The 27,656-nt window shown below is 42.9% G+C and overlaps 1 protein-coding gene across 6 annotated transcripts in view; it reads right to left on the bottom strand.

Annotated features, from left to right (window-relative positions):
- Nucleotides 1–2,495: 2,495 nt before the first annotated feature.
- The window catches only part of IGSF5 (immunoglobulin superfamily member 5), a 41,738-nt gene continuing 16,577 nt past the window's right edge, over nucleotides 2,496–27,656 (bottom strand). For 3 of the 6 annotated variants that reach the window (XM_082221338.1, XM_082221337.1, XM_082221336.1), the window contains 6 exons: nucleotides 26,515–26,823; nucleotides 22,782–22,901; nucleotides 21,410–21,434; nucleotides 18,271–18,383; nucleotides 16,546–16,622; nucleotides 9,180–10,717 (listed from right to left, as the gene is read on the bottom strand). In XM_082221338.1, coding sequence (XP_082077464.1) covers nucleotides 10,220–10,717; nucleotides 16,546–16,622; nucleotides 18,271–18,383; nucleotides 21,410–21,434; nucleotides 22,782–22,901; nucleotides 26,515–26,823 — 1,142 coding nt within the window. In that variant the 3' untranslated portion in view covers nucleotides 9,180–10,219. Of the gene's footprint in view, nucleotides 2,841–9,179; nucleotides 10,718–16,545; nucleotides 16,623–18,270; nucleotides 18,384–21,409; nucleotides 21,435–22,781; nucleotides 22,902–26,514; nucleotides 26,824–27,656 lie in introns of those variants that run through there. The other 3 variants (XM_082221341.1, XM_082221339.1, XM_082221340.1) reach the window with 3 other exon arrangements.

Here is a 27,656-nt window from a genome sequence, read left to right as displayed (position 1 = left end):
GTGTCTCCTCCTCCGTCTCATTTTCCTGTTGTAATTAGGCTTGAAAGAAGTGTTCCACTGTAACCAACAGAAGGCTTTTTTCCAAGTCTAATTATGTTGGGAGATGTTTGAGGGGTTCACAGGCTATGAAACACTTGAAGCAATTAGGCTTGAAGCAAACCTTCTTGAAGAATTCTTTCAAGCCTAATTGCATTGGGGAGGGTCACTGCTGGGTGGGGTGAGGACACACAAATGCACAGTCTGGGAACAAAAAACGATGCACTACAATAAGGCTTGAAAGACGTCTTCTACTGTCTATAATAAAAAGCTTCTTTGGAGCCTATGTGTAATGGTGTGTTTGGGGGAGAGTCACAATTGAGGACAGATAAATTGTTCCCTCCCCAGCTGTGACAACCCTTGCTGAAAATCCTCTCCATTAGACTTGGAAATTGGTCCTATAGAAGCCTATTGTGCACCGGTGTGTGTGTGTGTTTGAGAGAGAGAGAGCTTCTGCGAAAGTGCAGCTAAAAATGTGCCCCCCCCCCAAGTCTAATTGTGTGTGGCTCTGGTGTGTGCATTTTTGAGTGTTATATGCATATGTTCCCAAATGTGCCCATTGACCCAAAAAGTTTGGTGCCCCTGCAGCCCACCAGGAGCTCCTCTGAGACTGCAAAAATGCAGACCATAATAAGAGGAATGGGAGATTACCAAGGCCCATAGTATAAATGCTTGATTTAAAAAAACTTAAAAGCAAATGCAAGTACGTCACTGTATGTACAATGCAACAAGCAATCGCAGTCCCTGGAGTGTGTAACCAACTTATGCATGTGGTAAAAACACACGTGTACACACGTACCATTTTAGAATTAGCAGTAACTTCAGACTAATTTAATACATTAAAGTGATGATTATCAGTAAGAGGCTACTGTACTCCATCCACCAGCAGTGGGTTGGTTTTGCTGGGATGGATAATACAGCTGGGAAGAAATCTGGCTTCTTCTGCAAGTCTCCTTTGCAATGTCCGGTGACCATTTCAGGTGTCCCTCCAAAGTGCATTGGCTCAAAAGGCTACATTTTGTCTGGGAAGTTGGCCAGTAGGGACCTGGGAAACTAACAAGATACACCTGAACATTTCCCACTAACACCCCTTGTTGGAAAGGACAGGGAAATGTCAAACCTGGCTCTAGGACACTAGTGTAGACACTTCTGAAATAATCAAAAAGCATGCCCAACTTTCCTCTGGTTTCTAATCTAATCAAAGCAGTACTGTATCATCCATCAATTGGCTATGGAGAGCTGTGAGATTTTGAGGTCCCTCAAGACAAGAAATGCTTTAAACTGCAGACAAAGTCTAGAGCTTCTTTCATTAAGCAGGAACAGGACAACAAAGCTACAGAAATTGCCATTCCTGGATCACCCTGTTCTTTTGTAAGTCTTGGTAACGAAAGGATATAACTGCCTCAGAACTCCTGGGCTCAACAAGTCTCCCCAAGTCTTCCACAAGCTTGTTGATTTCTGAAGAAATGTAGATTAAAAGGTGGGGGGAAACTTGCTGCCCAGTCCTTTGCTGAATTAGGCATAGGATTTCAATAAATCAGACAGCTTCCATAAATTAATCTTCCCCAGAACAATAGAAATTTACAAAATATAAAACAGCAGATTACTCCAATTGTTTCCCTCTCTTGAAAACATGCAGAAAGATACACACATGCAGCAGAAATTATGTATGTTTTATTTGGGTAATATGGCACCAACAGAGAATTGATTGGGTGGTGGAAAACCTCTTACATTCTATGCAAAGTCTTCAGAAGTCATTGAACAAGAGGGGGGAATTGTTTGTCTCAAAAAAAAAAACGTCTTCTGCACTGGGGCATAAATTCAGCTGCTTGGAAACAAAAGCAATTAATTTCAATGAGTTTCACTCCCAAATAAATGCACTTAGGATCATGTTTGTGTGTGAGAGAGAGACATTTCAAATGTGTTTTATTGATTTTTAAATGTTTCAATATATGTTTTTGATGAGCACCGAAGCAAGACAACCACGCTTTATAAGTTAAATTTAAAAAGTGGAATCAAATACATATTTTCCCTTGGAGCAGTAGTTTGTAATATCTTGGGACTGCTGAGCTCCTGACACATTATGAGAAATATAATTAGAAATATTAATAGCAAGCATTTAAGCTGACAAGCATCACAGCTCTGTATAAGGCAGATTCAAAACTGACTAACTATTGAGACATACGAATATTCATGAACTCACTTCAGCTTTAGCTTAGGTGGTAATTTCATGCCCCCGTCACTTGTTCAGTCCTGTGATCTGGTAGATATCGCTGGATGTGCCTGATTTTATCTTGTTGCTACATCAGTTCTATCCACTTTGTGTAAGGAATAAAAGCTTCTGTGCTGAGATTAAAAAAATGTCATTTTCCCGGTGTGGTAAATGCTTTTATTTTCAAAAAGTATCAACAGGATGAAATCTCACGTTTGCTAGAGTTATTCATCGCACAAAAGGAGTATTTAAAGGTGGAGGGAGTGTCACTCTTTTTATTCTAAGTGGCAGGTGTAGAAAAGGACAACAGGCAATGCTTCCTTAATTAAATTTCCTCTGTGAGTGGTACTTGATGGATCTCAGATAAAACAAAGGAGAATGCAGATCCTGCAAAGTTGTCGAATCTTTGTGTTGATGCATCAAAATTCACCAAGAATAGGAAAGAAAGTGCTTTGGAAGATGTGGGACTCGAACAAAGACCAGAGAAAATGATTTCCTATACGTGTGTCACATTTCTGATTTTTCTTGGATTGATTGGGACAGCAGTAGTTCTTGAGGGCTGTACTCCATCATGACGTCCGTTATAAGAAACCTATAAATGGCACAGATAAAAGTATTTTGGTAAAACATTTTGAAATTATATCCATCTCAAGTAGCCTGATCCAGTTCTAGTTCGCCATAGCTAAAGCTGCCATCCCAAAACACACTAGACAAGACCTATATTGTATCAGAATATTGTGATATGATTTGGTCAAATTTATAACAAAATAAAGTGGTTGGGTAAATGAAACCAAACTAACAGTTTCCCAGATAATCTTAAACTTGTTCTGACTCAAGACTCAAAATCCAAAGGAAGGAATCAACTTTCAATTCTCTTTCTTCCCCTTTCTTACCATTTTTCTTCTTAACCATAAAAACGTAAACTACAAACCAAAATAAAATGCATGTTGGCCAAATAATAGATCAGAGAGGTGACCAAGCTGAGGATCCCAACATGTTAACTGAAAACAATTTTTTCTAACCATCTGCAGCCTTTGTAATAAGCAAAGAACAGAAGCCAGGTAGATGATGAGAGAGCAAAGTAAAATATTGGGCTGCTCATATAGCCTCAGGCCAGACTATAAAAGTGAAAAGATATTAGTCATGAGTGAAATCCCTGTGAACAGAAAGGACCACAGACTGCCTTCAGCACATATGCAGCTTCAAAGTTACCCCAGATTTTGCTTTCATTAAAGAGCGGCATTTTAAGGTAACTATCTCCAAAATGCAAGAGCCATGGTAAACAACAGTTTGCCTTCCCTTGTTCATATGATAAAGTGCTTTATGTTAAAAAGTAGGACCTGAAACCATAGAAAGGTCTACTTACTACATGAGAAGAAGCATGTGATTGCTCCATGTCCCTGACAGAGGCAGGGTGGTCCCTGTTGCCCAGCAGCAGGCTGGCAAAATTATCCAGCTATACCATGTTTTTGAAAGATGGCCCAATACCCCCTACCATTTCAGAACCAGTAGCTTCATTCATCCATTTGTCTTGAAGGATATAGCAAGAAATGAGTTGACTAAATACCAACCAATATGTAAGGTTGGGTTGACTGGACAAAGAAATGTGTCTCTTCATGTCTAGCATCACAACAGAAAGTTGCAAAGATGTAGAAGCAGCCCAGATGAAACTAAGCATGTGCAGCTAGGGCCACTCATCTCAAAACTTGGATGTGTGCAGCTGATCTTCAGACAGTTGGACATGGATTTCAGCTACTGCAAGCATTCCATAATTCCTGTTATGACACCTATGAGATGCATGATATGGGCACATCTGTTATTAGGCACAGAATTGTGAACTTTTAATTTGCCAGATGGCAGCTCCTCAGACACTGATGCTACAGCAGTGTGAGGCAAACCAGAGATCCTATCAGTTGTTATGCACCTCAAATAAAAAAAATAAGCTGAGGAAACTGCAGGGTAAGAAATTGTGTGTTTAGGCATTTGTTATCTTTACTAACAGCCAGAGGTGCTGCTGATCTGCGATACGAGAGTTGCTTCTGCTTCACCACGTCTTGAAGTTAGAGTTTGTATAACACCAAACATTTAATCTGGCTTTGTCATAGAAGATGGGACTTTTATACCATTAATACTTATGAAGTATTGGGGCACAGGTTCATACACTGATTTGCATATGCAAATTTGTATGTATAGATACTTATTGGAAATTAAGGTGGTGATTTAGCCATTTGTTCACAAGCAAGATGGACTTGCTGTGAGCCCCGCTTCCCTCTTCTCTACTCACTGGGCCATATGGAAGACTTTGACTGCTGCTTCTCTCACCTTGTTGAGTTGTCCCAGCAGTGGTTTCTGAAGCTGGTTTGTTAAGCCAAACCAAGTTTGTTAGGAACCACAATCTCTGGTCCAGATGACACAAAAAGCTGACTTTAAAGTAAAGTAAAACCAAATGTTCTCCACCTTGCTGCATCAGAGAAGGAGAAGGCAGCAGCGGAGCAAGCCAATTAGGCACCTGGGGCGGTGCGTGTGCCCTGGACTCAGGAGTGAGGCCAGCCAGGGCAGGACACTCCACAGGGCATCTGGAGTCTGCCTGCCTCCTCCCACTCCTACAGCTGAGGGGGAGGCAGCGGGCGGACCGTTTGGGGCAGTGCAGAGCCCGCAGGTGCCCAAGTCACCACGTCTCTCCCAGGAGAGACGTGTGGCTCAGGCACACTGCAGGCCCCGCGATGAGTGTCACCCAGCATTTTGTCACCCCCCTCAGTGGTGACATCCAGGGTGGTCCGCGCCACCGCACCCCCCTTCCTCCACCCCTGGGAGAAGGCAAAGCACAAATTTGAGGCTCGCAGCAGTTCCCTTCTACCTGAGTATATGTTGCTAAACCATGGTTTAGTGTAGCATACAAACTGGGCCTGTATGATATAGGAGTGCAACCAGAAGACAGTCATATGGACTGGCATGTTCAGTAGCATAAGCAAATACTTTGCAATGCTGCAGATTAAGTATGATTCCGTTAGCATGTGAGGCAAAGGTGGTCATTTTATGCACTGTGTCTTTTTATGCAAGTCTCCGCTTCTCTTTTGTGGCTAGAAAGGATGCTGCAGGAGAGTGTGGAAGAGAATTGCTAAATCACACTCAGCAAATAGAGTTGCATCAGCTTTCTAGTCCCTGCCTCATCCCTGCTGCACAATGCAGTTGATAACAAAAGCTGCTTCAGCACTGCAGCTGGGCTTTGCTCCCAGTCGGGAAAAGGATGGGCAAGTTCCCCTTACACAGTGATGCAACAACAGGTCAGTCTCCTAAAACCAGGACTCTTTTCAGGAGGCTGTTTGAGCCAGTGAGCAGCTTTTAGAACAACTCCAACAGGGTTTCATGACTATGGTCTTCTAAATAAAGTGGTTTCAGCAGATGCTGCACCCTCAGAAAATAATTCACTATTTCTTGAAAACATGAACTCTTTTACTTCCTCCCTCCCCCCCAAAATGTGCCCCCCCACCTTTGTATCCCACCATCTTGGCTAGTGGCCAAATCTGAGAAAGACTGTAATGAACTGAACAACATATTAAATGTGGCTGTAATGTTATTGGAAGATTTTTATCGTAAGCCTTTCTGTAAACCATGAGATTATATTTCTGAGTCTTTGTTAGCTCCTCTGCCTACTCTTCCATTCCTTTGTTTCTCTCTAAGAATGAGTGTGTGGCTCTGTTCAGAGTCCTCTGAATACATCCTGGTGTGTGCCTGTATTTATTTATTTTTTAAGTGTGCAGGAACAGCAAATATAAATTTGAGCTGCATGTCAGGTGGTGACTGGACCAAAGGGAGATTTCTGTGTTTCTCAGCCTAGGAACTGGGTCACCGAAGTCACATTGCTCTCTTCACACTAAACTAAACTAAACTAAACTAAACTAAACTAAACTAAAATAAAATAAAATAAAATACATATCAGCAGCCCTTTGCCTTTAATATTGCACTCAAAACTTGTTTATTGTCTGGTTGGTAGCCTTTATGTTAAACTCATATTTACTGTGTTTATTTTAAAATATATCAGACTTCATACAGAACACTCATCCAGATGTTCCATTTATACTTGTATGTATTTAGATTTTTATTTACAGACCAGTTTTCCACCAAATGCTCCTCAAAGCAGGTTATAAAGCATCATATAATAATTTAAAACTAATATTTATTTATTTATTTTAAAAGAAACCTATTTTCCTTCTAAATCCATTAAGAACTGCATCACAACATCCACCCAGTTGATACTGTATGGTGCACAACAGTCTCCTCGCAAACCATGACATTTCACCACCACTGTGTCCTTATCTAAGACAAACATTTAACTTTTTGTTCCTGGGACAGGGTGGGCAGATATCTTCTCATTGCAACTGCTTTTAGTATAACTGTACCCTCTCCGGTTTTAATTACCAGTGTCCTTCATTTATCAATACACTATTCTGCCTTGATTCATCCTTATTTATTGTAAAATCAATTGCTGGCAATGTTTTCACTAGACTTTTTATTAAGTGGTAACTCAATATTTTTGTTCCTTTTCAAACATTCCCTCTCTCTTCCTCAGCTTCTCACCCATAATTTGTTGAGACAATAGCAGTGATCGTTACCAAGACCAGCCTAAGATATTTGCCACCTGTGGTAACGATGCCCCATTCTACCATCACCATGTATAGACGCTGACCAGCACAGGAATGGGATAGCAGCCTCCAACTGGTGAAACTTAGAAGATTTCAGTAGCTTAGGGAATGCAGGACAGGTTGGGTGGCAGACACACCCCTGCTCTTTGCCAGAGGGAAATGGGCAAGGAGTTCAAGGAGAATGGTGGGCAGAAGGTATTTGCTGCATAGGGTGATTGCAGCATTCTGCCTAATGGCATGGCTGGCCCTGATCATTACATAGCCAAAATTCTGAGGGCTGATCTTTCAGATGCAAGCAACATAAAGCTATGTTGGAAAGCTAGATTACCTGCACTGTCATAGGCACCTGCTTAGCATAAATAATCACTCCCTTCTCCCCTTCTGGTTCCACTCGCTCTTTCTGCCACCTGCATTCACCTCTCCTTGCATGTTGATTTCTCCTCTTTTCCCTTGGCCACAGGGTGACCCATCTTTTCTGGGTTTGGTGCAGCAGTGGCATTTCTAACTAATGGCAACACACTGCCCCCTCAGTAGACTGGGGTCTAAACCACTGAGCTTGCCAATCGGAAGGTCGGCGGTTCAAATTCCCTGATGGGGTGAGTTCCCGTTGCTCTGTCCCAGCTCCTGCCAACCTAGCAGTTCGAAAGCATGCCAGTGCAAGTGGATAAATAGGTACTGCTGCGGCAGGAGGGTAAATGGCGTTTCCGTATGCTCCAGCTTCTGTCACAGTGTCCCGTTGTGCCAGTAGTCATGCTGGCCACATGACCAGAAAAGCTGTCTGTGGACAAAAGCCAGCTCCCTCGGCCTGAAAGCGAGATGAACGCCGCAACTCCGTAGTCGCCTTTGACTGGACTTAACCATCCAGGGATCCTTTACATTTATGTTTGTCTAGTGGACCATCTGGCTGTAACGAGTAGTTGGTGTCAGGGGTTCAGGGACAGAGGCACAGGTGAGGGGGGAGACGGAGAGCGATGGGGAAGAAACCCAGGACAGTGAGGAAGAGGATGACAATGACTTGAGGTCTTCCATGAGTCTCTCAAGTGAATCGGAGGATTCCCAGAAGGGGGCGCCCCTGGTCAAGCCAAGGGGGGTCAAAGGGGGGACTTGCCAGGAGCAGGGAAGCAGCAGGGAAACCCCGAGTGAGAGTGGGAGATCGGGGTCGGCTTCCCAGGAGGAACGGAGTGAGAAGGGTGGAGTTCCCAGTGTGACACACGGAGCAGAGCAGGAAGGAGACAGGGGAAGGAGATCGGGGCAGGACGTCCTGCCGGAAGGGGCGGAGAGTAGTACAGGGAGTAGTGTAGCTGTCAAAAGGAAGGTCAGGGGTAGCGAACGCGCGCCAAGTTCAAATGTGGAGGCGCGCGGAAATGCAGAGAGCCCGGAGGAGGAGCCTGGCCCCAAAGCACGAAGGAGGGGGGAGCAGGCATCTGAGGGATCCGCGTCAGGGGAAAGCAGGAGGGAAGGAACCCAGGGGGGCAGAAAGACCCTGCGGAAAAGAAAGGACAGGAAGAGGTGGTCTAGCACAAGCCTCTTAAACTGGTGTAGAGGCGGGACCGATTCAGAGGGGACTTCAAATGTCTAGGCTAAGAGACGCGGGGCTGCGCGCCTCGGTTGTGGAACCAATAATGAACTGGAATAAACATCCTTGTATATAAGAAGAGCCTGGCGTTGGTCTTTTGTGAGCTGAGACCTGAGGCAGCCCTGACAGTTGGGAACTAATTAATTAATGCACAATAAGCAAGACACTCCCATCACTCTACTGAATTTAAAAAAATGTCCCTCAACAGAATTCTGTCACCTTCATCTTCTTCTTGCTTGCTACATTCGTATTGGATCCCTTCTGGCCCTCGCACAAAGAGATTTTGGATCCTTCCCTCACCCTGCTCATTTTGCTTGTCAGCTATTTTCTCCTTCATTCAATAAATCCTAATAGGTCCATTTACAAAAGTGACTGAGCCTCATGATTCCATTTTCCCTTTTACTGCATTAATTTCTCCTTTAATTACTTGTCTAATTTGTTTTATGTTATAAATTCATTAGGACAACAGAGTGGATGTATTTCTAATTCTATCTGGCAAACATTTTGAATGCTTTTTAATTTGGGATTTGGTTATCTAATGGCTCTCTTATTTATTGTTTGGAGAGAGAGAAAATAACCCCTGTAATTACATGATCACCACCTTTAGGCCCATGATGGAAAAGCAGGATATAAATGTAATAAATAATATCATGTATTAATAATAATAAAGGACAGAAATACATGCACAAACATTAATTTTGATCCCAGAAACTACCATGGCATTTTGTTTATTTCATTTAGCAAATTTATATTTCAATTTTAAATTCAATGTCATCAAATTTTCAGGATTAGCTACAGTCCTAAAAGCATGACCTAAATGCTGTGAAATTCAACGGGAATTTTCCCTACTCATTTCACTTCATAGACATCTCAGAAAAATAAGCATATTTTCATTCATAGGACCTAGTTTGTTAATCAAAGATGGCAAAAATAAAAAAAATCCAATCTCATTTGTTCCCAGCAAAAAGAACAGAAGTGCAATCAGAAATAAGTCCTATTGAGTGAGTAAGCAAGTCATTGAGGTAAGTGGGCATAGAATTACAAAGTGTGTAGTTCACATTTCCACAATTGTGAAGTTGTTCAAAAGTTGAAAAATAACAGTAACTCTGCTTAATAATAATAATAAAAAGTAAGAGCACAACCCTATCCCTAAATGCTGATCAGTGGAGCTGCCACAGCCCTGTCACATATGTTGGATGCAGTAGAAGACGGGGTGCCAACTTGAATAAAATGTTGGGTGGCCCAGGGAAGCCTCGCCTCGCATAATCAATCACATGACGTGGTCACACACCCCATTTGAATAGCAATGCCCATCAACTTGGGTGGAGCCTGGCTCCCTCAAATATTTTATTGGGAGCGGGGAGCAAAGACCTCTTGGCTCCTAGGAGTTGGCTCCAATGGTGGAAAGCTGCTGTGTCAGCTTGGAGGTGGTGCAGCAATCAGGTCTGGACTGGGCCTGATGCTGTCATTTGATGGCAGTGGGGCAACCTAGGATCCAGTTGAACCCAGGCAGTTCAAACCATCCATGGAACACCCCAGCAGAGGGCTTTCTGCTGGCTTCCACTGCAGATACTAACAGGAAAACCACGAGTCCACTTCTGCCCGCCCACCTGTTTGGGAAGTTTGGATTGCACCCTAAACCACTTTTATGGACATTGGTAAATTCTTGGTCCAAATATTATGCAGAGACCTCAGATGAGCTGGACTTGGACTTCTGGTTCCCCATCATCATCAGTAATAATAGTAATTCCTTTATCGGGGAGGCTGAACTCTGAGCACCTTTGTCCTGGGGCCAGGATAGAATTGTTTTTTCTGGAATTCTTGCAGCCTCTGATGGGAGTGAGGCTCACTTTGTCGAGGTGGACTCTCCTTCTGTTGTCCTCTGTGAGGCAAATGCTTCTTTCTGGAATGGTGGGTTTGAGTAGCTTGGGCCTTTGATTGTTCAGGATGGTGTGTTGGCCTCCTCGTGTATCTCTGCTGGCCACCAGCCTGCCACCTTTGTGGGTACACCTTCCTGGTGTAGCGACGTTTGCCATCAGATCGGTAAATATGGGGGTGCAGTTTTGAACCCCGTAGCTGGGGAGCCCTGGATTTGTGGGACTTTGAAGAGACGCTCCTGAATCGCACTGTAGGAATAGTCCGGGATTGCTGTGCTGCGCCTTTTTGTGAACGTCGATTAATGTTGTGAAAAGATGGGGCAGGGGAGATACGTTGAAGAGACTGTGATGAGCTAGAAAATTGTGGTGAGATCTGTGCAAGAAAAGGAAGCAGAACACGATAAACATACAGGCTGCATTATCAGACGTGGACACCCATTGCTTCTTGGCTACATTGCATTCCAAAGGACCGAGCTCATAGCCTGGGGGTTCACCTGGACTTGATGCTCACCAGGGATGTGCAAGTGGCAGCAGTAGCTAGGTAGCCTTTTATCAGCTAAGGTTGGTATGCCAGCCATGACCCTATCTAAAAATGGCTGGCCTTGCCCCAATCACTCAGGCCCTAGAGGCATCTAGTTTGTGACTTCCCCTTGTGCAAACGGAACCTCCCTCTGCCCCCTCATGCTACAGAAAGTTGGGCTACTCTAGAGGAAGGGAATCCCCTCCCAACACCTCACCAGGGTGGATGTGATGGAACTTGCCTATTGTACTAAGGACTCTGAGACTTTTTAGGTTAACACTGTAGTGCAATTTTCCACTGATGCCTTCAGCATATGAATTCTCAAGACTTTGCATTGGTTATGTATAATTCTCTTTTGGGCAGTAATTACTCAGCACATGCACACACAAAGAAGGCAGTAGTTTTTTAAAGAGAGAAGGCACTTTGATCAGTATCTTAAGTTAAAATAAGTAATCCACTTGTCCAAATAGGTATCCACACAAAATTCATGTCTATATGAAAAATGTTCAAATGTCCCCAGGGCAGGGAGATCCTCAGACCGTTGCATAGTAGATGTTGGGTATTTATCCTTCCAGGTTTAAAGTATAAGTCTCTTAGCAACCACACGGGGGTCACAAAATCCACTTTTGTTGTATAAATAAGCAATGAAGAGTTGGATTCAATACCTATGTGATACTGAGCCCTTATGGTTGATACGTTGTCATAAAAGTCCTAGGATTTGACACTCCATTGCTCATTTGCAAGTTTTCTTGAATGTGTTCCAGTTGTCAAAAACAAGTGGGACCTGCAACAGAATATTGCATTTTGGCAGGCTCCTGTGCAGTCATCCCTTCTTCCAGGATATTCCTTAGCTTTCCGTTTTTCTTCTTCTTGAGCAGTCAGTATCACATGGCCAGTAAGCATACTCAGTCCACATTGGGCTCTTTTTTTGTCGTAATCCATACAGCACCTATTTTCTCATAATGGTTTTTATGGACTTCTGCAAATCTCTTGTTCATTGAGATATATCCCTCTTGTGAATGGTTACTGCTGTTTTCGGGCTAGCTCTTGGAAAACTAAGGTTGTGGTTAGTATATACTGCTTGTGCCCCTTTTCAGTAGGGATTGACAAATCCCCTATTTCAACTTCATAATAAATCAGGCAGTCATGAATCTTGGAAGATGATCACTCAACACCCGACTTCCTCTGAGGAATCCACTTCAGATTATGGGGGAGGGGCATTTGACCTGGTGTGATCTCATGAGCTTAAGCAGCTTCAGAAGTATTCCACCTTGATCTTGTAGGCCAAGCTATGCATGCACTTATGCCTCTTCCATTGACATCATCACTGTATCACAATAGCACGGACAGAAGCCTTCTGTTCCCCACAATAGAAAAATCCAGATTCCTGTTTGCCTGATTTGACGTTGTGAGCAGAAATGCAAAAATGCTGCCAAATTTCCAGAAAGCAGCCTAGCAATCTGCATCGATTGTCACCCATGAGATCTTCAATAAAAGGTGCTGCCATTTAATCTACTTTCATGTTGATTTGCCGGCAGTGACAAACACTGTGACAGAAAGACTCGCCTACTAATGCTTCTTTCAAATTCATCCAACAGTGCTTTGTGCACCAGACAGTGCGTGCTACAAATGTGCCCAATTAAAGGCTCAAGTTAAAGAAAGTAACCTTCACTTGTTGTTTTTTGTGACTCGGGGAAAATAATGGTAGGTTCATAAAATGCAACGAGTTTTTGTCAACAGCAGATAGCACCACTCACCTGACATCAGTCGGTCATCTTGCTGTTGCTTACTGGGAAGTAGAGTAAAAAGGAAAAAAAAGACTGGAGAGTTTTCAGCAGGTGGGCTTGAAGAGGCAGGTGCCAGTAGCCTTGCTGATCATGAGGTGCCCCTCCCCTGGAATGTCTCAGCAAAGAGATGGCTCAGGGCACCTGATTGGCATATGCCAAGAGTCACAGGCGAGCTGCGTACTCTGAGGCTCCCCATAACTCAGCACAAGGGCACTATCAGAACTGGTGAAGCTAGATCATGGGTAGGCAAACTAAGGCCCGGGGGCTGAATCCAGCCCAATCGCCTTCTAAATCCAGCCCGCAGATGGTCCGAGAATCAGCATGTTTTTACATGACTAGAATGTGTGCTTTTATTTAAAATGCATCTCTGGGTTATTTGTGGGGCATAGGAATCCGTTCATTTTTTAAAATAAATATAGTCTGGCCCCCCACAAGGTCTAAGGGACAGTGGACTGATCCCCTGCTGAAAAAGTTTGCTGACTCCTGAGCTAGATTATTTTTATTTTAAAGTCACTTTCATTTGATACTGCAGAAAAAAACTCATTCCTAAAAAAAAATAAAAAAATTTATACCCACTAGATGTATCCAAAAACTAAGAAAGAAGCCAGTGGTAAATTTTGATAGAGCAAAACACAGTTAGCAAATGATTGCCTTGTTCGTAATGCAATGCAACAACTGTTTGTCATGTTCTCAAATGGGAAAAGCCATCCTACAACATTCAGTGATGAGCCCAGAAATTGGTGTCAGGTTAAGTCTAAGGTCATGAAGACACCTACAGGGAAATACTAATTTTTTAAAGCGTGTTGATTGGGCATGGTGTTGTTAAAATAGAACTTCTTTGTAACCTACACCATCCTCCTGCAAAGCCACCTGATCTTACAGACTAGGTCATTATGAAATTGATCTACTTTGCTCTTCATGATGCTTTATTGTTCCTACAATTGCCTGACTCTCTCAATCAAGACATAGCCCCACAGTTAAGGTGACTTTGATCTGTTCTTTCAACACCAACTGTTCTCCGGGCTCTAAATCAAACAGATTGAAAAAGGCATACGTTCTAAGAACAAACATTCTGAAGGAAACTGACCTCTGTGTTACCCTGAGAGGGAGAGTAATATCAGAAAATTGGCCTGCTCAGACACCAATCAAAGGGAGAGAAAAAATAGGGTACAGACTTCTGGGGCCTGGTGGTTCAAAGGATGCATCCCCAAGTCTATCACGAGTCATCACGAGAAAATATTCACAAGTTATGGAATCTCCCTGAGATAGCTAATAAAGTAAGCAAAAGGTCTGAAATGTGAGGTCCCCGGAAACTGGATCTGAGTGATGGGTACGTGGTTTATGTGCCATCATATATGCAATAAATGCTATTTAAGATAAGCACTATCATTTGTTGGCGTTGAATGTGCCAGAACCTGGAAGGTCCTGGCAAGCTGGCACAAACAGAAAATGCAAGCAGACTACGATAGATGGCAAAAACTCTGCAAATTGCAGGCTCAAGGCATGTTTTCAGTATGATCCAAACATGAAACTCTTTGAAATGCAGCATTCCCGATCTTAATAGCCAACACAGTAGCCTCAGCTTTGCACAATGACCTACTGCCAGACCAATAAATCATTCAATAGCCAGATACCCCATCGAAATTCACAAATAATTGAACAAAGAGCATAATTCAAAATGCTCCTGTCTTGTACTGTGCTAGTAGCAATGAAGCTTTGCCATGAAAAGGATATGAAATAAGAAAGGAGGAGGAGGGAGATGGGGGAAAGCAAGCACTGCAACTAGGGCTGAAGCCCTGGGCCCCACGTGCCCACCTAGAGAGCAGCAGTCAGGTACCATGTCAGAGCCTAGGCCCACTAGATGTGACCCTGGTCACTGCAGGATCATTCCTGTCTTCTTACTGAAAATATTTTACACTCAGAGGGCAACTGGCTAGGCATGTACAAGGGTACCATTTTTTTTTTACTATATTCACCTTGAAACATGTAATTCTTTTCTGCAATAAACCTATATGCCAACCTTTAGTTACTTTAGTGGTATCACTCAGTTGAAAAGGATCTTGTGATCATCCAGCCCAACCCTCAATCCTATTACAGTATAAACTAGGGCAGGAAAGAAAAAGGAGGGGTAATAGAGGCAGCATGCATCAGGGAATGAGAAGAGAGTGGAGAGTGGGGGCTCTCCTATGGTCTGTTGGTTAGAGTGGGAGCAATTTTGTCTGTTTGGAATTTACCAGCCCAAATGTTGGCCACGTGGGCCTTGCGTTTGTTCCTTCACAAAGAATTAACTCTATGGATTCCACTCAAGTGTGTACCTCTTATTTTCACGTCTTCAAATTCCTCATGATTCTCAGGCAGGTGTCCTGCATAATTATGTTGACTGCTTGTACTATAAAGCACACAGGTGATTTAAAGTACTGTTTGCTCTTACACAGCAAAGACGTAAAAGTCTCCCAAGGTGTGTGCGTTTGTGTATGCTGCAGGAGGCTACAAATTTAATGGAAGCCTCCTGGGCCGTGTCCAGAAAGTGGGGGGGGGATGAGTGTTCAGACCCCTGGGCTCTCACTTGTGGGGTGCCTCAGGGTTCTGTCCTCTCCCCCATGCTTTTTAATATCTATATGAAGCCGCTGGGAGAGATCATCAGGGGATTTGGGCTGGGTGTTCATCAGTATGCAGATGACACCCAGCTCTACCTCTCCTTTAAATCAGAACCAGTGAAGGCGGTGAAGGTCCTGTGTGAGTGCCTGGAGGCGGTTGGAGGATGGATGGCGGCTAACAGATTAAGGTTGAATCCTGACAAAACAGAAGTACTGTTTTTGGGGGACAGGGAGCGGGTTGGTGTGGGGGATTCCCTGGTCTTGAATGGAGTAACTGTGCCCCTGAAGGACCAGGTGCGCAGCCTGGGAGTCATTTTGGACTCACAACTGTCCATGGAGGTGCAGGTTAACTCTGTGTCCAGGGCAGCTGTCTACCAGCTCCACCTGGTACGTAGGCTAAGACCTTACCTGCCCGCGAACTGTCTCGCCAGAGTGGTGCATGCTCTAGTTATCTCACGCTTGGACTACTGCAACGCGCTCTACGTGGGGCTACCTTTGAAGGTGACCTGGAAACTGCAATTAATCCAGAATGCGGCAGCTAGACTGGTGACTGGGAGTGCCCGCCGGGACCACATAACACCGGTTCTGAGAGATCTGCATTGGCTCCCAGTACGTTTCCGAGCACAATTCAAAGTGTTGGTGCTGACCTTTAAAGCCCTAAACGGCCTCAGTCCTGTATACCTGAAGGAGCGTCTCCACCCCCATCGTTCAGCCCGGACACTGAAATCCAGCGCCGAGGGCCTTCTGGCGGTTCCCTCATTGCGAGAAGTGAGGCTACAGGGAACCAGACAGAGGGCCTTCTCGGTAGTGGCACCCACCCTGTGGAACGGCCTCCCATCAGATGTCAAAGAGATAAATGATTACCTGACATTCAGAAGACATCTTAAGGCAGCCCTGTTCAGGGAAGTTTTGAATATGTAAAGCTGTACTGTTTTTAACACTGATTGGGAGCCGCCCAGAGTGGCTGGGGAAACTCAGCCAGATGGGTGGGGTATAAATAATAAATTATTATTATTTATTATTATTATTATTATTATTGGAGAAGGGGGCTTAACCCTTTCCCCACAACCCAAATTTCACTTCACAATATCCAAATTTCTGGTGTGAATTGCATGTTTTGAAAATGCTGTTTTGCTGTGCTAAGGATATTTTTGAAAGAACATTCAATAGCATTAAGGACAGAAACTAGAATGCATCCCCCCTCAAAAAAAATTCCAGTTCTTTTATAAACCATCACTTAAGTCCATTACATGTTTATGGAATATGTCACAGTCTGTAAAAGACTTGTTCCAGTTACCTGTGATGCAGGATTCACGTCTAAATCCCCGTCTGGAGCGTACAGGCTAGAGTTATCTGGGGGGAAAGAGGGAACTCCTGCAAGACAATATACAAAGGATAACTGTTATTGATTCTTCAGAATGGCAGGAACTATAAATCATTTCAGAATACAAACAAATGTAGGTATTTTTAGATGTCCTTTTTGTGTAAAGAGAACAAACCGCTCTTCAGGAAACAGAATATTTTGCTGTAAATTGGGTGGGTGCTTTGTTAAAACCCTGCTAAGAAATTTGTAGAGACTTATCTGTTCAAGCATTCTAATGCACCCCTTGGCAAATCCCCTGCAGGTTGCGCCATTTATAAATGGTTGGGTTACAGTAGGACGATCTTCAGTGCAGCTTGTTCTGCACTGAAGGAAGACCAATGTAATCATGACCCAACAAGCTGCACACAGATTATCTATTTGAGCATACAATCCAAATGTATTTGTCAAGTTTGTTAACATGTAACTCACACTAAGGTTCACATACATTCCCTGCGTATACGGCATGTGTAGGGTAAGACACAGAAGTGAACAATGAGTGCACATACTGCACATATCATAGCATGACACAACATAAGGCTTGCGTGTCTGTCTGTTTTTCTATCTATCCATCTTCAGGACCTAATCATGGCACCTGTGCACATCTTTTTCAGGGTAATGGAATATAGGGAGTGTTGAATAGTGGTTAGAATTTCAGATAAGAACCTGGGAGACCAGGGTGCAAATCCACACTCCGCCCTGAAGCTTACTGCGGTGACCTTGGGCAGCCAGCCCCTCTCCACCTCAGAGAGTTGTTGTGAGGATAAAAATGGGTGAGGAAGAACGATGTAGGCCACCTTGAGCTCCTGGGAGGAAGTAAATATTCATTATTCTAGGAAGTATTTTCAGCAAGATACTTTAGGATGGCGAGTCTGTATGCCTCCTTCTCTTGTCACAGGGCCCTGCTTCAGCAGTGCTGCTATCTCACTTTTGCTGCTCAACATGAAGCTGGGAATCGAATCAGGATATTCAGATGACACTACACTACCTTATTATTCATGCATGGCATATGGGTTTATACAGTGTACCACTGGGTTAAAAAAGAAATCCAATAAACCTCACATTAAAATTTTATAATTCATTTTGTTAAAAAATAACCAAATTAAGCTGCAACTGATTTTGAAATACATCTCGCTTCCCAGTTTGTATGCTTAGGATTGCTGTGCATAACTTAACCGATATTCATGGCTACCATCCTCAAACCACTTAAAATAGAGAAGGAAGGCTTGAGTTGAGGCTTTAAGATATGAATATATGACATTAATATTTATCAGTCACATGGTACTTTTAGACACGTTAACCAGAAATAACTGGAAGCACATGCCTAGGAAAGGCTTTGCCCTGCATAGAGGGCCATTTGCACAGATGAATAATATGGATTTATGTTTGGGAAACGGGCACTGAAAGTTGCCCTTGAATGACTTCTAGAGGAAGCAGTTCATCGATTTCAGCTTGATGCCATACACTGGCCAAACCAGGCTTCAGGTCTTCGGTCATCTCATTCTAGCTTTTCAAGTCACACAGTGGTAGCCCAATATCCCACTGTTCTGAGAACAAAACAAATGTTCAGGCTATTCTCTGCCCATCAGAGTGCTCCAGAGAAGCATTTCAAATGCATTTTTGTGATGTATAGAAATTTTCCCAAACACAGTTTTTGCTCACCTGTCATTTGCCCAGCACGCCTTGCATCCTCTGGACTGTATGCATAATTTTCTTGTCCACTGTGTCTGTCTGTCTCCAAATTTCTATCAGCATTTTTCTTTTCTGATACCTTTCTAGAAAATAGAAAATGCTTACCTTTGAACCCCTGTCATTTGAGATCTTTCAGTGCAACCACAGAAGACTTTCCTCATTTTTTCAGCTTTATGGCAGATAGACAATTTAAGTGGTCATGTTAAGTCAGCCAGTACCACTGCTTACTATCCATTATTAACCTATCACCTATATTGAATTTATGGGACTTTTTGTATATTTAGTGGGTGATACTATGAAAGTGAGTTTGTTCTGGGGACAGAAGTGAAGCACGGTCTCTGGGTTCACTTCATATCTAATTTACCAAAAACTCTGAATTCAGCAGTTTTTACTCTAGGTACAACTTGCAAAAGTAATACATTAGTAGCTTTTTGGCATGCTCTCAAAGCTTTCAGTACATAGTTACTAACTAGCTAAGGAACAGCCTGATCCAGGGCTGTTTTTAAGCCGAAGTATTAAATTTAATCTGCTTTCCAGGCTTATTCTATAGATCAGCTGTTACAGAAATGCAGTGTCAGATGCCAGGCAAAAGGAGTCAAGCCAACTATGTAGCTCTATTGTGCAAGTTCCATTCCTGACTATTGACTAGGAAATGCATGATGGGGAGTCTGCTGCCTTTGCTTTAGCTGTGATAAAAGAGGGGAAGGGGAGCAGTCTGGGACCAGAGTCCTCTTCTCAGTATAAAACCCATGCATTGCCCTCTCACAAGTGCTGAACCAACTAAATCCCCTTCAACAACTTGCAATAACTGCAAGTACCCTTGGATGTGTTAAGAGTTTGAGGGTGTTTGACTCCACTAAATTCTTGGATCCAGTGAAGTGTTAGAATTTAATCAAGGTTTGGGGTGTTAAACTGGACAACAGACACGTAATCCCTGGACGCAGCAAGTGTTAAAAGCTAAATAAGCCAGGCTAGCTTTCCTATTCAGGTAGTTACCTGGGTGATGGGCCATTAAGAAATTAAGTGAGCAGGAGCTCTGGGACAGACAGCAAATGAGTGGGGCCCCTCCTCCTCTAGCTCTTAGATAGTGAGAATGGCAAAAGGCCAGCATTTAGTGTGTGTAATGTGACCCAGAAGTGAAGCTGCAGGCAGGAAAACCAGAGAGGCAAAGCCCAATGTTTGATTTCTGCTTGAATCCAAACAAGAAACACGACCCTTAATGCCATGAACCATTGTAGGCTCAGGTTGTATAGATGTGTAAATAAACCATATATCATAAAGACACCACGGTCTCCACTGTGCCTCATTCCCAAAGGAAAATACAAGCCCTGGAATCTCGCATCGCTTGGAGATCGGGGTAGTGTAGCACAGACCAATCCAGCATGATTAATCTCCACCACTTGCTTGAACAGCAAGTAATACATTTTAATGACAATTAGCATTTTGCCATAAAATATCAATTCTGAAATGTGAGGGAGTTTGTATAGATTGTGAACCCAAGCCAGATCCTTTCTTCTAGAACTCAGAGTGAATGATTTAACTGCCAAGCTAAGGTGAAACAAAATATGGCATACCTAGATAAGCAATTGCACTGATTAGCTCAAATCAGAATTAAGTTTCCTTCTTCCCTCTGACGGCAAAGGATAGCTTTCAGTCTTGAAGACGAATGCAAACAAAAACCCTGGCAAACCTTTCCCACAATGACGCCATTTTAAAGTTTCCGTTCAGTATTGGTTAACAGCTTCTCAATACAGATGAAAGCTCTCTTACATTTTAAAGCTCAACAACCTAATGCATTCTAGCATAGAGACATTTAGCTTACTTCATTTTAAGTGGTCAAAACTAATTTTGCTAAGCTAGAAGCAATTTGTTACCAAACATCTTTTTTCTCTCTCCAAAGGTTGCTTTCAAATAAGTCTTAGAAAAGCAGAGAATGCCATTTAATTTGCCTACCAGTTGGTTACAATTAACATGTGCCAACCTGTCTCGGTTTCAGTTCTGTTTCTGTACAACATAAATTCTATACTCCAAGAGCCTGTAGAATTGGCATATCCACTGTAAGCATTACTTGAGCTAGGAGGAGTGAGCTATTCTGGTGCACAGTGACCTCCTGTGGTTGTTGCTGTAATTGCAGCATTTATTAGCTTTAGGGTTATTATAGGTTTATTAGCTTTAGGGTTATTATAGGTTTATTAGCTTTATTAGGGTTAAACCACAGAGCCTAGGACATGCCGATCAGAAGGTTGGTGGTTCGAATCCCTGTGATGGAGTGAGCTCCCGTTGCTCCGTCCCTGCTGCTGTCAACCTAGCAGTTTGAAAGCACGTCAAAGTACAAGTAGATAAATAGGTACCGCTCCGGCGGGAAGGTAAACGGCATTTCCGTGCGCTGCTCTGGTTCACCAGAAGCAGCTTAGTCATGCTGGCCACATGACCCGGAGGCTGTACACCGGCTCCCTTGGCTGATAAAGCGAGATGAGCGCCGCAACCCCAGAGTCAGTCACGACTGGACCTAATGGTCCGGGGTCCCTTTACCTTTACCTTTAGTGCCCTATTTCCACTGAGTATTTATGTGTTGCAAAATGCCTTGGAATTTTTAAATGAAGGGTGGTATAAAAATGTTTTAACTCAAGTATATGAAATGAAATATGTTGCACATATTAAGGCTACTATAAGAATGTTCCAATGCAAAACAGTTCTTTGATGGATCAAAGTTTCAGTTTGGAGTCATGTTGCTATTAAAGGTAAAGGGTAAAGGTAAAGGGTATTAAAGGTAAATCATGTACTATTCATGCAGTCAAATGTCATGTGATGGTGACAGATAATTCAGCAATTTTAAATCACTTAAATTTATAATGAAATAGAATCTCTTTTTCCCTTTTCTTTTCATCTGGACATTTCAAAAGAAAAAATATATATTATCCATGGCAAATAATTTGTATGTTCCTGACTTTATATGTTTCAAATCTAATAACAATGGGGTGGATAACCCGTGACTCTCCAGATGTTCTTGAATTACATCTTTCATCATCCCTTACCACAGGCCAAGCTGGGCAAAATATTAAATAGAAATTTTACCAAATGAGTGAAACAAAAATGATAATCAGCTTACCTCATCTCCTCTTGATACTTGGAGTCTGGGGGGAAAGGTCAGATTTTAGAATATATTCTTAAAAAAATAGCAATTTATTTGAAAAGAACACTCTTAAGTCTTCTTAAATATATTAATTTAATGCAGAAAGGTGCTCCAGCGCTCAAACTGAGATTGTCCATGCACAGGCACCCTCAGTCATTCAAGTAAAAAGGAGGCGCTCTGCTTGTGTGGACCTGGACTCCTCATTGAAACAAGAGAGAATTATTGTAGGCAGGAAGAACTTCCCTTCATAGCTCACATGTAGGATCACTATGCTATACACTTTTCTATGCAGTCGTACCTTGGAAGTCGAATGGAATCCGTTCCGGAAGTCCGTTTGACTTCCAAAACGTTCGGAAACCCAAGCACCGCTTCTGATTGGCTGCAGGGAGCTGCGGAAGCCCCGTCGGACGTTCGACTTCCAAAAATAGTCCGCAAACCGGAACAGTCACTTCCGGGTTTGCAGTGTTCGGGAGCCAAAACGTTCGAGAACTAAGCTGTTCGAAAACCAAGGTACTACTGTATATCTCAAAAAGAAGTAATTACTCTGCAGTAAATTCCTCTGAAACTTGGGCTGCAATCTTGTTCCCTTTGCACATGGAAAGCAGGGTGTGGTGTGGCTCATTGGGACACCGTCCACCACCCACCACCCACCATCCATCACCCTCCACCCTATTATCCTTGCACCTATGTGCCACTATTTCTATAACAGGCTGCAAGCAGACTATTCAAGTCAAGGCACTCCAAGACTGCATCCAGCTGCCACCCTCTCCTTCCCCCACAACAGAATGGGGCTCTGTGGAAGGAAGACCTGTGTTTGAAGAGAATGACCTGGCCACAGTGCCAGGGAACAAGCACAACAGAGGCAGTGTGTGCCCTGGTGTTGGCTGGAGTCGTTTACTTTTTATGCATACTGCTGCACTTGCAGAAAGCAACTTCTCAAATTAGCTGTGCCAATAACGGAGGGCTTGATGTGTAAACAGTTAAGAGTGCGTTTCAAACAGTCTTCTCATTTCCAATTGCTTTTTATTTACAATTTGCTCACCGCTGGATTGTATGCCGTTAAGAAATTTAACAACAGATTATGAGGAACAGTTTCCCCTCTGGTCCAGGCTGTTTCTCTATATTTGATTGAGGTTGATTTATAAGGGAATTTATGCCACATTGAATTCCATTCCTCACCATCAGTGTTTAAGTCCCAGTCTTTCTCCCGCTTATTTTTAGTGTTCGTATCTACATTTATCAAGAATACAAGTAGAAATCTGCCACTGTCACAAAAGCCAGTTATTTGGACCTAATCTCCCTTCATAAATAATTCCATGTTTTAAAATGGTTCAGAGAGCCCACATACCTTTCCTTCTTTTGCAGCAGCAGATAATAAGCAGAATAATAAGGATCAGGAGGAGGAAACCAACAACTGACAATACAACTGCTAAAATTATAGTTCGAGTTCGTCCGTCATCGCCTGCTACTAGATAAAAATTAATAAATGTTAAGAAGCACAGTAAAATATGCACATCTCCCTATGAATTTAATGAGTTACTCATAGACTGCTGTGCTTTCTTAAGTAATGTTACCCTGTTGCGGCTTCTAGAAGTCCAAGAGTCTTTGCCAGATACATTATTATTTTATTTTTATTATTTCAACAGATTTTGATTTCATGCATCAGTTTCTACTCAATAGACATAGTTGCCAATTTGGCTGTAGTGGGAAAGTGTGGCATGGAAGAGGCAGGAGAAGGGAATATGTGGGCGAAAATTAGTTCCTAGTCTATGCATCCAATTAAAAAGTTAATTCAGCAGATGTGTTTCATCTGAACAGTCCTCTTCAGTGGCTTTATATTTCATCTATCTTAAAAGCATTATCAGAGCTATAGACCACATCAGATGAGAGAAGGCTTTTGATTATAATTGGCATTGTTGTGCAAAACACACCATAGCTGTTTACACATTAAACCCTCAAGTTTCCAAAGTTTTCCCTTTAAATCTTTGGGTTAAATGTATGAAAGATCTGATTAAACTCCCACTGCAGCATTGCCACTTTATATAGTGTTGCAGGATTGCGGGGGGTGGGGTGTTGGTTGGTTGGTTGGTTGGTTGGTTGGTTGGTTTGCCATTTGGGGCCCCTTCTAAGCCCTTAGTTTTTCTGTTTGTAAGATGGGATTTTGTTGTAAAAGGAACTGCTGCAGTGGTCAAATCAGTCTCTTTGTCAAGTTAATGGCCCTAGTCAAACCTGTTAAGCATCCTTTCTACATGACTAAAGATCTGGCTATGTTGCCATAGAAACAACTAGACATTTTATCCTAGGTGTAGGAGAACAATTGGCAAGGTGTGAGCTAGAGTGGAGATGGGATGGCATGGAGATGGTCATGTACACATTACCTACTTAAAATTCAGGTAAAGGTAAAGGTACCCCTGCCCGAACGGGCCAGTCTTGACAGACTCTGGGGTTTGTGCGCCCATCTCACATCTATAGGCCGGGGGCCAGCGCTGTCCGCAGACACTTCCGGGTCACGTGGCCAGCGTGACAAGCTGCATCTGGCGAGCCAGCGCAGCACACGGAACGCCGTTTACCTTCCCGCTGGTAAGCGGTACCTATTTATCTACTTGCACCCGGGGGTGCTTTCGAACTGCTAGGTTGGCAGGCGCTGGGACCGAGCAGCGGGAGCGCACCCCGCCACGGGGATTTGAACCGCCGACCTTACGATCGGCAAGCCCTAGGCGCTGAGGCTTTAGCCCACAGCGCCACCCGCGTCCCCTAAAATTCAGGTAGGTGGTTCTTTTTCTCAATTTGGATATAGCTAGTTTTTGCAGGGGGGGTACATCAAAACACACTATTTCCTAAGAAATGACAGGCTAGGTGCAAGATGTATATGGATTTTGACTAATGTCATGTGTACACCACTTCCCAAACCTGTGGTGGGAGCATACTGCTCACAAAATAAATGGGGGTGCCTACATGGCCTTTCACTCTGTGCTGAACCCAAAGCCCTAACTCAGAGAGAAACCTGAACCCAAATGGGCAAGTTAGATCTGTTAGGCTGAGTGTTAATGCTGTGAGCCTCTTCATCTTCCTCTTAGCTTGTATATATGTGTAAATAAAAAACATATCACAATCTCCAGTCACCTTCATTCCAAGGATACCAAACCCATAATACGGCACCCCTGACGTCTCTCATACTCAGAGACTAGTATGTTGTCCTGAGCACACCCAGCACAAGGAGAACAAATGAGTGTTAGTTCTTTATTGGTAAGGCACTCAATTACAGCATCTCCTCAGGTGCAAAGGATATACACACCATTCCTGCTATGTAGCTAGCTAGGCATCTATGTCCCAGGTCTGAGCCCTGAACTGGACCATTGAAGCAACAGAATAGCCATGCCTCTTCCTAAACTTAAATCCCCTCACCTGACAGCAACCTATGGCTTCTCCTGCCGCTGCGCTGGCACTTTAAGCCCCTCCTTGTCCTTGGAGACGGCGGAGGAAGGGACCAAAGACATCCTAATGTCCCACCACTCCATTGATTTATTCCCCCACCTGCATAAGGTTGCAATAGCAGAAGTAAGGTGAGTGTAAGTGGCAGGCCCACTGTACTTTAAAAGGTATACTCTATGGGGCACTTCTGAGTCCTAAAATATCAAAAATCTTCCATTGCCCTTTTGGCAAGAGCCAACACCTCCACCACCTGCTTTCACAACTTCACCAGTTTAAGTGTTCTTCACACTTCCTCCAAGGAGAACAGGCCTGATTCTGGTGACTGAAGTGCATGCTTCTACATTGTAATAGATGGCTCCCCCTCCCATTGGAACTTCCTTCAGCCCGATGAATGGTGACCACACAAAACACTAAAGAAAGCTGTCAGGAAACTATGAAATGGCATATGAAGTAATGTGTGTAAGAGAGAGGAGAGGCGGTTTTCTTCATTACTGCTGACATATCTCAATTTCAGCCTAATCATTAAAAGATTTTTATGTACTCCAACCCTGACAACTCACATGTTTCTCCTCCTGCACAAACAGCTTCTCGGGGAATAAAATGAAGAATGTTCCTAGACAAATCAGTAAGTACGCCGTAATTGCACTTTGTGACATCTGCTTTTCTTCCATTCTGAAGTTACATCACGTCACTATGGCAACCGAATATGGCTGCTTCTTCAGAGTGACAGCTAGACAAGAGGGTTTATTAATTCCCCCATCACCCACAAAACAGAATCTTCCTCACCCACAAAACAGAATCTTCCTGATGGATTCTGTTTTGCTTAGTCAGTAATTAGAAACATCTACTCTGGTCATTTCTAGAACAGAAACACACAAGGAAATAGGTCCCCAAGGTACTGGCACAAATGGAGTACAAAGTGGAAGCCTATGACCAGGAAACTATGATCAGAAAACCTTGCCTAACAATTGAGGTAAATAAAGCAATCACTTCTGCCTCTTATCAGCCGTCTTTGCCTCATTTAACATACTAAGGGTTGCCAATAATAAAAATCAATGTGTAACTTTGGGAGGAATCATTTCTCTGTGGCAGAACGCCTCCTTTGTATGCAGAAGATCCCAACTCTACAGTTGGTACATTAATAATTGGACATGGAAGCACCTGGAGTAGGGATGGTGAACCTGTGGCCTTCCAGGTGTTTGTGCACTGTAACCCATCAGCCCCAGCAAGCAATGGTCAAGGATGATGGGAGTTGTAGGCTGTCAAAAGCAAGAGGGCCAAAGCTAGGGCCATTCCAGAGCCATCTTCATGAAACTCACCAAATTTCATATAGTCTGTGAATGGATGTCCCACCAATATTTTAGCCATGATCGAAAGCCAAGTACAGTACCTTTCAGCCATGTATAGTAGATTGCATAACAAGAAATTAAAGATTTTGAACATGACGGTGATGTGGGATTGAGGACTAGAGTAATCATTTTGTGATATTATGGCAGTGGACAAAGCTGTATTGTAACTTTTGAATAAATGTTAGATAAAGAAAGAAAGAAAAAAGAAAAAAGAAAAAAGAAAAAAGAAAAAAGAAAAAAGAAAGAAAGAAAGAAAGAAAGAAAGAAAGAAAGAAGTGTACCCGCAAGATAGTCACTTACTTGAAGGAGGTTGATACACAGTAAGTGTCACAGTTGTATTCTGTGGCTCAGGGAGTGCATCTATAGCGACAAAGCAAGTCACAGTGCTATTGGTCACTGGTGTCAGGGTTAAGATGCTCTCTTCATTGTACAAGCCATTTGATCCTTGACTCTGGTTGGTAATGTACATGGAATTATCTAATGTAATATTATTTACCATCCAGGAAATCTGTGGAGCAGGAGCCCATCCAAGAGCTTCACAAATTATCTCAGTTGTTTGGTTCTCTCTTACTGTCAAGTTGCCAGCTTTGATAGTCAAAGATCCATTAACTGTTTGGGGAAAAGAAGATGTTTTTCTTCCTTCAGAATAGTTTACACTACACATTTTTATAGGGCCAGGTTGAATTTATTTTCTCAATTTGGTTTCATGTTGCCACCAAGAGAATTACATCCCCCCCAAAAAAAAAAAATTGAAACCCAGATTTCCATGTTGGAAAAGTAACCTTTAAAGCATTTCTAACAGCCCATTAGTGGCTTTAGAAACATAAGCAGGTTTCCCAGATTATTGTTGGAAGATAATTATTGAAGCTTTGTAGCCATGCTGATAGATGCATCTTTCTGAGCTACAGAATTATGCATTGGATTAGATTTCTCAAGAATTTTGAAAATGCCACACTGCAGATTGACCCTTCATTTGGCAAATTTTTAGAGCCGAGAGATGATTTATCATTTCTATATGCATTCTCTAAACCAGGCATGTCCAAAGTCCAATTCGGGGGCCTAATCTGGGCTGCCGGTTGATTTAATCCGGCCCCGGTGGCAGTATAGGTCCTGGAGTAAAATCCTTTAAAAAGCTCAACAACTTCAATCCTAAAAAAAGCTAAACACCTGTGGTTGGCCCTCATGCATGTTCACTTCATCAAATCTGGTCCTCTTTGAAAAAAGTTTGGGCTCTAAACAATGCTGATTGGCAGTATTGTCAAAAGGAGCATCTGTTATCTTGATGAGGGTCTATTGTAATGATTCCCAAATGCTGGCTTAGTATCCACTAACCACTAGTTTTATGGTAGCATTGCTATGACATTAGAAGCAGGGGATGCTACAGCTATCTGTATGCGCTCTCTCTCTCTCTCTCTCTCTCTCTCTCTCTCTCTGAGATATAT

This window comes from Podarcis vaucheri (genome assembly GCF_965113315.1).
Source record: "Podarcis vaucheri genome assembly, chromosome: 4".
In the NCBI taxonomy this organism is placed as follows: domain Eukaryota; kingdom Metazoa; phylum Chordata; class Lepidosauria; order Squamata; family Lacertidae; genus Podarcis; species Podarcis vaucheri.
The sequence above is the reverse complement of the archived record's forward strand: the minus strand, read 5'-3'. Positions and strand labels throughout refer to the sequence as shown.